The following is a 10923-nucleotide window of genomic DNA, read 5'->3' on the forward strand; positions in this document are numbered from 1 at the left end:
ATATATATATAACACACTACTGACAAGTGTGAAACCCCACAACTGTAACGTGACATTATAGTGGCTAGAGGACTTATTCAGGTAAAGTCCTAGATTCGATTTTATACTTAATTCCATTCTCTGTTTTCCTTTTTCCTCAATACGAAACCTTGCCCTAAAAGAGCGTCTATAAAAAGCATTCCATGATCCAACCAGCCCTCATCTCCCCTCTTTTCCTCTGCCGTAGACTTACCCTCCCCACCATCCCCACACTTTTTCGCAGTACCCTCCAAAGTCCCCCAAGTCCGCCAAGTCCCCAAAGACTCCAGAGACTCCAGAGACTCCAATTCACCATGTCTGCCGTCGAAGAGTCCAAGCGCGCCGCCGCAAAGGTCGCCGTCGAGAAACACTACCCCAAGGATGCTCGCTGGGTCGGTATCGGCAGTGGTACGACAATCGTGTATGTTGTCGAGGCCATCAAGAACCTCGGCGTCGACACCTCCGCCACAAAGTACATCCCGACCGGTTACCAGTCCAAGCAGCTGATTATCAGTGCGGGTTTGACTGCTGTTGAGTACGACTCTATTCCACTGGGCACTGTCCTCGACGTGGCGTTCGATGGTGCGGACGAGGTCGACGAGGATCTGAACTGCATCAAGGGCGGCGGTGCTTGCTTGTTCCAGGAGAAGATCGTTGCCATGCAAGCGAAAGAGTTTATTTGTGTTGCCGGTGAGTTATGATCTGATCTAATTATGGTCTTTACTTCATTTTGCATTGTAGTTATGGGGTTTGAGTTGGGTGGTGCTCGGAAGTAGACCCGTCAACTCTAGTTTTTTTTTCCCCTTCTTTTTCTTTTCTCTTTACCACTTCAACTAACTCACGCTCGCAATACCTAGACCACCGCAAACTCCAACCCCGTCTCCTTACAAACTGGAAATCAATCCCCATCGAGGTCGCCCCGATCGCCGCCCACCGCGTTCTCCTCAAGCTGGAGGAACTCGGCAGTGTCAACCCCGCCATCCGGGCTTCCGCGAGCGCTAAGGAAGGTCCCCTCAAGACCGATCAGGGCTTCTTCATTATCGATGCTCCCTTCAAGCAGTTGTTGATCAAGACCGATCTCGAGGCTGGCCAGGATGGTAATGGCAAGGATGGTGTGTGGGCGGTTGGTGTGTTGGCTCGCAAGATCAAGGAGATTGTCGGTGTGCTTGAGGTCGGTGTTTTCCACGGCCTGACCGGCCCCCAGGCTACTGCTGCTGGTGGCATTGGTGGCCAGCGGCCCGTTGCGGCCTACTTCGGTATGGCTGATGGGACAGTCGCTGTTCGCAAGGCTGAGTAGACATCTAGTGGGTGAACTTTGGAGGATAGATATGAGACTACGTAAATAATGTAGAAGATACCAAGATTTTCCTTTTTTGCTGAACCTTGGAAAAAATGCTATAAATGGAACTTGAACGAGTGAATGCTTGTGATTGTGTTTTGGATTTTTTTTATATTAGATTTCCGTGTGTGGTATCAACATTGGACAGACGCTTCATTTCAGTATAGAATCAAGAAAAAGATACTTTTCCTGGACCTATTTTGGGCCCTTGCCCTTGGCCTCCGTCTCGCCTAACTCTCGTACGTAAATCTTCACTGTACCTTCAGGGACCTCGTCATGGCCATCTTCGAATCCAGGGCTGACCGCAATGGCCAGATGCTGGCCGCTCGCACTGAACGCAACAGATGAGACGCTGTTTTGGTATTTTTGATATTGACGAATACGGCGCTTGGAGATTCCATCCCAGAGCGCAACAACGCCATCACCGCCACCGGACGCAAAGGTACCAAAGATAGGGTGGAAAGCCAAGGCGTTGACAGGGTAAACGACGTCCACGCCATCCTCGGCAGTCTGACGGTGACACTTGAAGGCGTATTTGCGGGCCTGGGATTCAGGCGACGGGTCGAACCACTCAACCGCAACACGACCCTCAATGCTAGATGAAGCGTACCCAGCGTCGTCAGGCATGCAGGCGACGGCGCGAGTCATGAACTTCAAGCTGCTCTCGCGGCGCTGCCAAGGCTCAACTTCAACTCGGTTGCCACCTGGGGCTGTACTGTCTGCTTGTGCGGTGAGAAGGGCCAGCGCTTTGAGGTCGTAGATGTGCAATGCGCGCGATGCCATCGCGACGATCAGCTTCGTGGCGGTTGCGGAGATTGAGAATGGCTTCGACGGGAGGGGGACGATAATCGGCAGAGAGTCAGGGTTTGCGCCGGCATCGGGTTGGTGAATGTGCAGTGTTGAGTCCCACGAGGCGGAGATAACGATGTTGTGCTCGCGGCTGTATACGACATGGCGCACGCCAGCTTCGTGGCTGCTGAGCACAGTCTGTTCGGACGTGTTGAGATCGATCCTAGTCAGTCAGTATAAATTATGGACCGCGATCGTAGGATTGATAGTAGTAGGAACCAATTAAGATAACTCACTTTCTCACGTCCCAATCCAGTCCAGCTGTGTAGATCTCGTTCTCGTTCTCGCCGAAGCAGACGTCCAGTACCGGAGCGCGGTGCTCAAACTTCTGCAATAGCTTTCCCTCTCCAACCTTTCCATTCTCATCACGCAGGTCGTACAGGTACACGTTCTTATCCCATGACGAAACCACGATTCGCGCGGAGTTGGGGTCTGGGGAGAACTTTAAGGTCGAGATAGCATCCGTGGGTGGGGATGCCACAGTGAATTGATCTGCAATAAAAAATTAGATATATTGCAACTGCAAGAGAAAGAAACTCCGAGAACTACTTACGAGAAGTCATCTTGGGCAAGCTACGGAGTTGTAGAAGATCAAACCCCAAGCTCCCCGGGGCCTTTGGCCGTCTCCTTTTCTGCCGTCGTCACCGCCCTCTGATTCCCCGCGCCGCATCGATAAGGAAAAAAAGACCAAACAGCTTGACATCATTTGCTTTAAGCCCAAGCACAACTCCTCGCATCTTTGTGACATTAACAAGATGCCCTTTGCTCAGTTGGTTATTGGTCCACCGGGCGCTGGCAAGTCCACGTACTGCAATGGAATGCATCAGTTCCTGGGCGCAATTGGCCGGAAGTGCTCTGTCGTCAACCTTGACCCCGCCAATGACAAGACCTCGTATCCATGCGCGCTGGACGTACGTGATCTGGTTACACTAGAGGACATTATGGAAGAGGACAAGTTGGGTCCGAATGGCGGTGTCTTATATGCTCTTGAAGAGCTTGAAAACAACTTCGACTGGCTGGAAAGTGGGCTGAAGGAACTTGGTGGTATGTCTGATATATTCCGGTCATATACATTAACTGACTGGTTTTGATGAATTATCAGATGATTATATTCTTTTCGACTGTCCCGGGCAAGTTGAACTATTTACACACCACGCCTCATTACGCAACATCTTCTACAAGATCCAGAAGATGGGCATTCGGGTTAGTGGCAGCAGGCCTCAAGTGCAGCACAAAGGAGACACAGCTAACCAGGCTCCCTATAAAACAGTTGATCGTTATCCACCTCGTCGACTCCTATACCCTCACCCTCCCCTCAATGTACATCTCCGCGCTCCTCCTCTCCCTCCGCGCCATGCTCCAACTCGACCTCCCACACCTAAACGTCCTCACCAAAATCGACAACCTCGCCAACTACGCCCCGCTGCCTTTCAACCTAGACTATTACACTGAAGTACAAGACCTCACGTACCTACTCCCGGAACTGGAAAGCGAGTCCTCGCGCTTCTCACATGAGAAATTTGGAAAACTAAACCAGACCATCATCGACCTAGTAGAGGAATTCGGACTTGTTGCCTTCGAGACGCTGGCCGTCGAGGACAAAAAGAGTATGATGAGTCTCTTGCGCGCCATCGACCGTGCATCCGGATATGCCTTTGGCCCCGCCGAGGGCGCTAACGATACTGTCTGGCAAGTGGCTGTTCGGGAGGGCATGGGTGTTACGGATGTGCGGGATGTGCAAGAGCGCTGGGTAGATGCGAAGGACGCATATGATGAGCAGGAGGAGAAGGATTTGGAGGAGGAAGTTCGTGTGCGCAATGCGGCGAGCCAAGTTGAGACGACGGGTGCGGTGGATGGCGGACCCGACGAAGATGACGGACATGACTACGACGAGGAACTGGAGAAGTGGAAGAAGGATATGCCAGACAGTGGCGTGCGGGTGCACCGCAAGTAATCATCCTGTTCCAACAACTTCCCAGTCAATCTAAACGTCAAATATGATACGATAAATGTACGATAGCCGAAAATAACCACGCATAACCTAACGCACCAAAAGCTGGGGTATCTCATTAAAAAGTATATAAAAAAAAGTACAATACAATACCTACCCACTGCATCTTCATTCATCCTCATGCATCCTCATCCAATCTCAATCATTCATCCCCTCATCCTCACTCTCATCCATAACACAATCAACAACAGCAGACCCCCCACCAACCAACCCACCAAGAACCCCCCTCTCCTCCGCATCCTTAACCCTAACAATTTCCCTCCTAGCCCTCCGGATAGCCTCTTCCTCGGCCTTCCGCATCGTCCCCGAAACCCGAATTACGCGGAAAACACACCCACGCTCGCGTCCCATCCCCGCGCGTTTCGGGCCATTCGCCGGCTCCGGCACGCCGGACATGTAGGTAAGTGCAGACCAGACAAGGCGGAAGGAGGCCCGTGGACACCGTACGATGGCGGTGGATGTTGCTGGTGAGAGGTATTTTACTATAGGGTATGTTTAGTCGGTTGTTCTATGGATGAATGGGGTTAGATGTCGGGGTGGGAAACGGAAACGAAACTCACTTGTTATTCCGCCTGCCGAGGCGCCGCCTAGCTTGCCGATTCCATAATCGCCATATAGCTCTGCGACGGACTCGCGGATCATCTTCGCTAGGAAGCCTTGGGTCAGGGCGTCGGATGTTGGAGAGTGGATTGCTAGTTGGGGGTTGTGTGGTTTTGTTGTTGGGGTTGCGGGCCAGGTTTTTGGGTCTGGGTAGAGGATGTCCACGAGGAGGTAGCGGTTTTTGAGGCGGACCATGGTGGTGTTCAGTGGTTAGGTTATGTTAGGTTGGTGGTGTTGGTGTTGGTTTGGGGCCTTGGAAGCAGTACGAATATGGCGCCGTACGGCTGGTTCAGATTATGTGATGATTTGGGTGTAGAGGTAGTGTGCTGAGTAGAGGATGCAAGGTGGGTGAATCTTTGAAGCTGAGGTTGAGGCTAGAAAAGATTGCGACTGATAAGCGATAAGGATATTTCCTAATCTGGCGCACGGCCCATCTGAGCAGGGAAGCCCCTCGGCTCTCAATCTCAATACTTCAACTATGAGGAATGCTATGGACTATGTAGGTACACTGAAAAAAAAACTATCATGCGGCAATGGCACGTTCATTATTTCCCAAAGAGGTCTAGTCATCTACTGCAAAACGAATTAAATCAGATCCGTAGCCGGGTTGCACCCTTCTTGAGTGTCAACCCGTCAACTTGGTCATGCCACATGAACGCAGGTACATCGATACACATAACTGCTCAGAAAACATAAAAAAAGAAAAACCAAGGGATGAACCATCCGAACTCCACCGCCCTGAACGGACGGACTATATGCCAGCGGACGGCGCTGCAAAACGACATAAACAAAATCACAGGTTGACCTCGACACGGCCCTCGGCACCGCCCTTCTGCAGGGTGGGGAGGAGGTAGGTGATGTCATCCCAGGGGTGGCGGTAGAGACCAGTGCGCAGGCGCTTCTGGTCAAGGTAGTGGGCAATGAGACCGATGGAGCGACCGAGCACGAACAGACCGTTGAGAACACCCATGCGCATGTAATCCTCACACTCCTCGGGGGAGAAGGCACCGCAGTTGCGGAGGAGGTCAACAAAGCAGACGGCGACACAGCCGTCAACGTTGAGGATCAAGTTGTCCTTCTTGGAGGTGGTGACGGTCTCAACGGCGATAGCGTAGTCGAGCAGCTTGGTGCTGGGGAAGTGCTTCTTGACGAACTCCTTGACGAGCTCGACACGGAGATCGGGGTTGTTGCGGGACTTGACCTTGTGGCCAATACCGGGGATAAGCTTGTTCTCCTTGCGCATGGTGTCGACGAAGTCACGGGGGCTGAGACCCTTGTCGAAGGCCTTGGTGAACTCCTCAGCGGCGCCATCCAGGGCACCACCGAAACGCGAACCGATGGTCAGCAGACCAGAAACGAGAGCACTGATAAGATCCTTGCCAGCACGGGTGGTAATGATAGTGTTCATGGCACCGGAGACGGCGGGACCGTGGTCGGCAGTGAGCATGAGAACCATCTCAAGGAACTTGCTGGCGTAAGGGGGCAGGCGGCGGCGGAACCAGAGGAGAGACATGACACCACCAATGCCAATATCCTCTCTGAAGACATCGGAGATGGGCATACCGGCGTAGAGCAGCTCCTGGCCACGGTCGTCGGAGATGGTGGAGATGAAGGCAGCGGGCTTACGGACGAGACCGAGTTCCTGGGCCCAGGAGTAGTCGATGGGGATCTTGGGCACAACGGGTTCGGGGGCGGGGGTGATGTTGCCATTCTGGAGCTCAGCGTCGTAGACTTGCTTGAGGGTCTGGGGGAGGTCCTCAAAGGTCTCGGGGACGTGGATGCCAGCCTCACGCATGGCCTTGTTCTTGGTGACAGCAGTCTCGAGATCGGAGTTGGCGGAGGCACCGGCGTGGCCGAACTGGACCTCGGTCTTGAACAAGCTGGCGCAGGTTCCGATAGCCCAGGCAACGATGGGCTTAGTGATGGTGCCGTTCTTGATGGCCTCAATGACACGGTACTCCTCAACACCACCGACCTCGCCGAGCAGCACAAGGATCTTGCACTCGGGCTCGGCCTGGTAGCGGAGCAAGTGATCGATGAAGGTGGTACCGGGGTAACGATCACCACCGATGGCAACACCCTCGAACACACCGTCGGTGTTTTGGGAGATAATGTTGTTCAATTCGTTGGACATGCCACCGGACTTGGAGACGTAGCCGACGGAACCCTTGCGGTACAGCTTGGAGGCGACAATGTTGTCCATCATACCACCAGTGTTACCGATCTTGTACGCACCGGGCTTAATACCACCGACAGTGGCGGGGCCAATAATGGTGATGCCCTTCTCCTTGGCGGTGACCATAATCTCACGAGCACGCTTTGGTAGTCATTAGCAATACATTCGATATAACAAGGCGAGAGGCAGAACTTACACGCTCGGGCACACCCTCGGCAATAATGGCGATGGAGCGGATCTGGGGGTTCTCCATCAACTCCATGGTGGAGGTGTAGACGGAGCGAGAAGAGGCGAAGTTGACAACGGTATCAACGTCGGGGTGCTTGGCCATGGCCTTCTCAACATCCTGATAGACGGGAAGGAGGGTCTCGCTGGTACCCCAGTACATCTTGCTGACGAACTGACCACCGAAGGTGTAGATAATACCCGCTACGGAAGGAGTGGAGCGCTTGCAGATGAAATCGAAGTCGAGCATGCCCTGCACGGCTCGGGGTTGCATACCACTGATCTCTTGTTAGTGTCTCATGTCGGGGTCGGAGAAGAGTTCCATGACTTACTACACGAAGCATCGTGTCTTGTTGTGGAAAAGGCTGTGTTGGGTGGGCGAGAGGACACGGCTAGGAGGGGCGAAGCGGGTGATGTTGTCGTTGGCAGACTGCACGTCGTTGCCAGGGGAGAGAGTAGAGGAGGGCATGATGAATCTAGGTTGCAATTAGCATGCGGGTTGGATTTCGAAGCAATTGTCCAATAGTGCAGGCAATTGTAAAGGCTGTTTGGAGGGGTGTGGATATGCGGAAGAGCAATGGATAAGAGAGAGAGAAAAAAAAAAGATTTAGAAGTTTAACTCACTTTATGCGTTAAAGAAGCCGCTGCGAAATTAGAGGAAATAGAGAAAAGGAGAAAGAGGGAATGAGGTAGTAAGGGAGAAGGGGGCAGAAGAAGCAGCTGTTGAGAAAAATCCGCGGGGTGAGATACTCGGAGTACTCGCAGATACACCGTACAGCTCGTCCCAGACCGCTGGATCCGCAGAACAGCTCAACACTTGGCAGTCCCCAAAGTACCGGGTACTGACGATACTGTACCCACTTCGTCGTAAGTCTAATACATCACCGATACAAAGAGTATGGGAGATGTTGATGTGAGGGTTACATATGTCTATCTTGAATATATGTAACATTGACATTTCGAAGTGTATATAGCCCTTATCTTCTAGTATTCAACCTGTAATATGTACATATCTCCATATCTACTACATTGAAGAATCAAATGTCCAAAAAAAGGTATCGGTATAGGACCTCGGAGACCGAATCGGGATTGTAAATGCACATGTAAAAAATCTCGGACTATCAACTCAACAAACGTCTCCAAGCGATGTCGGGGGGACCAACAAGTCCTCCGTACACCTCCATACACCTCAAAATAGGAACAAATAGGAAACAAGTGGTACCACCCAAAGTACCCAATACGGGCTCCGTACTCCGATTCCTCCGTTTCCGTATGGAGATTTGTGGAGAATTTCCCAACGAAGGTCACATCTGTCCCCCCTCCCCCCCCCCTTGGATCTTCCGTTCTAGTCTATTCCTCAACAGGTGGGACCTACCGAATTGTACGCTGTAATCTCCAGAACAACTTTTTTTTTTGTGTACGCTGTACACTACAGTACACTTTCAGACCAATTCCCACCTTTTCCATAATCTCTCTCTTTCTTACCTTCAGTTCAAAATAATCCCCCTCCTTTTTCCCCTTCCTCTCTCTCTCTCACACACACATCTTCCCTTAATTCAATCATCACATCATGTCCGCCAAATCTATCCTCGAGGCCGACGGCAAGGCCATCCTCAACTACCACCTCACTCGCGCCCCAGTGATCAAGCCTACCCCTCTCCCTGCCTCCGCAACACACAACCCTCCTGCCCGCCTCGCCTCTCTTCACTTCCCCGATGACAAGGCCGTCAAGGATGTCCTCGACCAGGCTGAGGTCTCCTTCCCTTGGCTCCTCACCCCCGGCGCTAAGTTCGTCGCCAAACCCGATCAATTGATCAAGCGTCGGGGTAAGAGCGGTCTGCTCGCCCTGAACAAGACCTGGACTGAGGCCCGGGACTGGATTGAGGCTCGTGCCACCAAGGATGTAAAGGTTGAGACCGTCACTGGTGTCCTCCGCCAATTCCTGGTCGAGCCCTTTGTGCCTCACCCCCAGGAGACCGAATACTACATCAACATTAACTCCGTCCGTGAGGTAAGCTTTCCCCGCAGTTTCGAGCCCAATCGAAGAAAAATGGTAGCTAATAGTCCAATTCTAGGGTGACTGGATTCTCTTCACCCACGAGGGTGGTGTTGACGTCGGTGATGTCGATGCTAAGGCCGAGAAGCTGTTGATCCCCGTCAACCTCAAGCAGTACCCCTCCAACGAGGAGATTGCCGCGACCCTGTTGAGCAAGGTCCCCACTGGTGTTCACAATGTCCTGGTTGACTTCATCTCCCGCCTGTACGCCGTCTACGTTGACTGCCAGTTCACCTACCTCGAGATCAACCCTCTGGTTGTCATTCCCAACGCTGATGCCACTTCCGCTGACGTTCACTTCTTGGATTTGGCCGCCAAGCTCGACCAGACCGCCGAGTTCGAGTGCGGTACTAAGTGGGCTATTGCTCGCAGCCCCGCTGCTCTGGGCTCCCCTGTCCTCGCCTCGGCTGATGGCAAGGTCAGCATCGACGCTGGCCCGCCGATGGAGTTCCCCGCCCCCTTCGGTCGTGAGCTGAGCAAGGAGGAGAAGTTCATCTCCGACATGGACGCCAAGACCGGTGCCTCGCTCAAGTTGACCGTCCTCAACGCCAGCGGCCGTGTGTGGACCCTCGTCGCCGGTGGTGGTGCTTCCGTCGTCTACGCCGACGCCATTGCCTCCGCTGGTTTCGTCAGCGAGCTTGCCAACTACGGTGAGTACTCTGGTGCCCCCACCGAGACCCAGACTTTCAACTACGCCCGCACCGTGCTGGACCTGATGCTGCGTGCCCCCACCCACCCCGATGGCAAGGTCCTCTTCATCGGTGGAGGTATTGCCAACTTCACCAACGTTGCCAGCACCTTCAAGGGTGTCATCCGCGCCATCCGCGAGGTCGCCCCCGTCCTCAACGAGCACAAGGTCCAGATCTGGGTCCGCCGTGCCGGTCCCAACTACCAGGAGGGTCTCAAGAACATCAAGTCCGTCGGTATCGAGCTTGGCCTCGACATGCACGTCTACGGACCCGAGATGCACGTCAGCGGCATCGTCCCCCTTGCCCTCCAGGGCAAGAAGAGCGACGTCAAGGAATTCGGCGCATAAACAGTTTAATCCTTATTTGATGTTTGTTCTTTGCAGCGTGTGTCCGTTGCATCGGTTTGTGGTATAATGCATGGCATGATATGACTTGTTTTTTGCGGGATTCCGGGGGAGATCTGCGGATGTAGATATCACCCCGGCGTCTGTCCTATTTTGCTGAGGGTATGGCGTTAATTCCCGCCCGGGCGTAAAGACCCGGTCCTTCTGGTGTCGACGTACATGATTCTCCGTTGATTAGATTTCATTTTCCTATGTTCACTCCCGGCGGATTTAGATCGTGTGATGTCCCGTCGGATAATATCAATGATACGAGACGTTTATTGTCCCAGAATTATTTTACTATATGTAAACGTAAAGTGGATAGATCAGATAATACGTATGTACAGTCAGCTACGATATGTCCAATGTGAGTTGAGTATTTGAAGCAAAATTAAGAGCAACCCAGTTGCAAAAATACGAGTGTAATTTATTACAAAGATATACCATATGTAATTTTGAATAAGCTCAAATCCAGGACCCTGGAGACAAAACAAGCTCCCGCATCAGACTCCACACAAGCTCCTCTGCACCCCGGATTGACAGGGACATCAGGTCCCACGATCAGATCCAAGGATAA

At 52.6% G+C, this 10923-nt stretch overlaps 6 protein-coding genes across 6 annotated transcripts; 3 read left to right on the forward strand and 3 right to left on the reverse strand.

Moving 5' to 3' along the window:
• Nucleotides 1-332: 332 nt before the first annotated feature.
• N7537_007154 (ribose-5-phosphate isomerase RKI1) lies at nucleotides 333-1315 on the forward strand (the record flags this gene model as incomplete). The annotated part of the gene is made up of 2 exons (XM_056898211.1): nucleotides 333-708; nucleotides 876-1315. 2 exons carry the CDS (start codon nucleotides 333-335, stop codon nucleotides 1313-1315), a joined length of 816 nt encoding a protein of 271 aa, XP_056753996.1.
• A 237-nt stretch (nucleotides 1316-1552) lies between these two features.
• N7537_007155 (WD40 repeat domain-containing protein) lies at nucleotides 1553-2780 on the reverse strand (the record flags this gene model as incomplete). The annotated part of the gene is made up of 3 exons (XM_056898212.1): nucleotides 2760-2780; nucleotides 2443-2698; nucleotides 1553-2369 (listed from the first exon to the last, which is right to left on the reverse strand). The coding sequence occupies exons 1-3, from the start codon at nucleotides 2767-2769 to the stop codon at nucleotides 1553-1555; spliced, it is 1083 nt and encodes a 360-aa protein (XP_056753997.1). The 5' UTR covers nucleotides 2770-2780.
• A 181-nt stretch (nucleotides 2781-2961) lies between these two features.
• On the forward strand, nucleotides 2962-4160 carry N7537_007156 (GTPase GPN2; the record flags this gene model as incomplete). The annotated part of the gene is made up of 3 exons (XM_056898213.1): nucleotides 2962-3250; nucleotides 3309-3409; nucleotides 3477-4160. 3 exons carry the CDS (start codon nucleotides 2962-2964, stop codon nucleotides 4158-4160), a joined length of 1074 nt encoding a protein of 357 aa, XP_056753998.1.
• A 195-nt stretch (nucleotides 4161-4355) lies between these two features.
• Nucleotides 4356-5012, reverse strand: N7537_007157 (Rpp14/Pop5 family protein; the record flags this gene model as incomplete). The annotated part of the gene is made up of 2 exons (XM_056898214.1): nucleotides 4356-4699; nucleotides 4778-5012. 2 exons carry the CDS (start codon nucleotides 5010-5012, stop codon nucleotides 4356-4358), a joined length of 579 nt encoding a protein of 192 aa, XP_056753999.1.
• A 598-nt stretch (nucleotides 5013-5610) lies between these two features.
• Nucleotides 5611-7687, reverse strand: N7537_007158 (uncharacterized protein; the record flags this gene model as incomplete). The annotated part of the gene is made up of 3 exons (XM_056898215.1): nucleotides 5611-7134; nucleotides 7190-7496; nucleotides 7551-7687. The coding sequence occupies 3 exons, from the start codon at nucleotides 7685-7687 to the stop codon at nucleotides 5611-5613; spliced, it is 1968 nt and encodes a 655-aa protein (XP_056754000.1).
• Nucleotides 7688-8788: 1101 nt separating this feature from the next.
• Nucleotides 8789-10310, forward strand: aclA (putative ATP citrate lyase subunit (Acl); the record flags this gene model as incomplete). The annotated part of the gene is made up of 2 exons (XM_056898216.1): nucleotides 8789-9229; nucleotides 9294-10310. 2 exons carry the CDS (start codon nucleotides 8789-8791, stop codon nucleotides 10308-10310), a joined length of 1458 nt encoding a protein of 485 aa, XP_056754001.1.
• Nucleotides 10311-10923: the final 613 nt, after the last annotated feature.

This window comes from Penicillium hordei (genome assembly GCF_028827395.1).
Source record: "Penicillium hordei strain IBT 12815 chromosome Unknown utg000003l_segment0_segment0, whole genome shotgun sequence".
NCBI classification, from domain to species: Eukaryota; Fungi; Ascomycota; class Eurotiomycetes; order Eurotiales; family Aspergillaceae; genus Penicillium; species Penicillium hordei.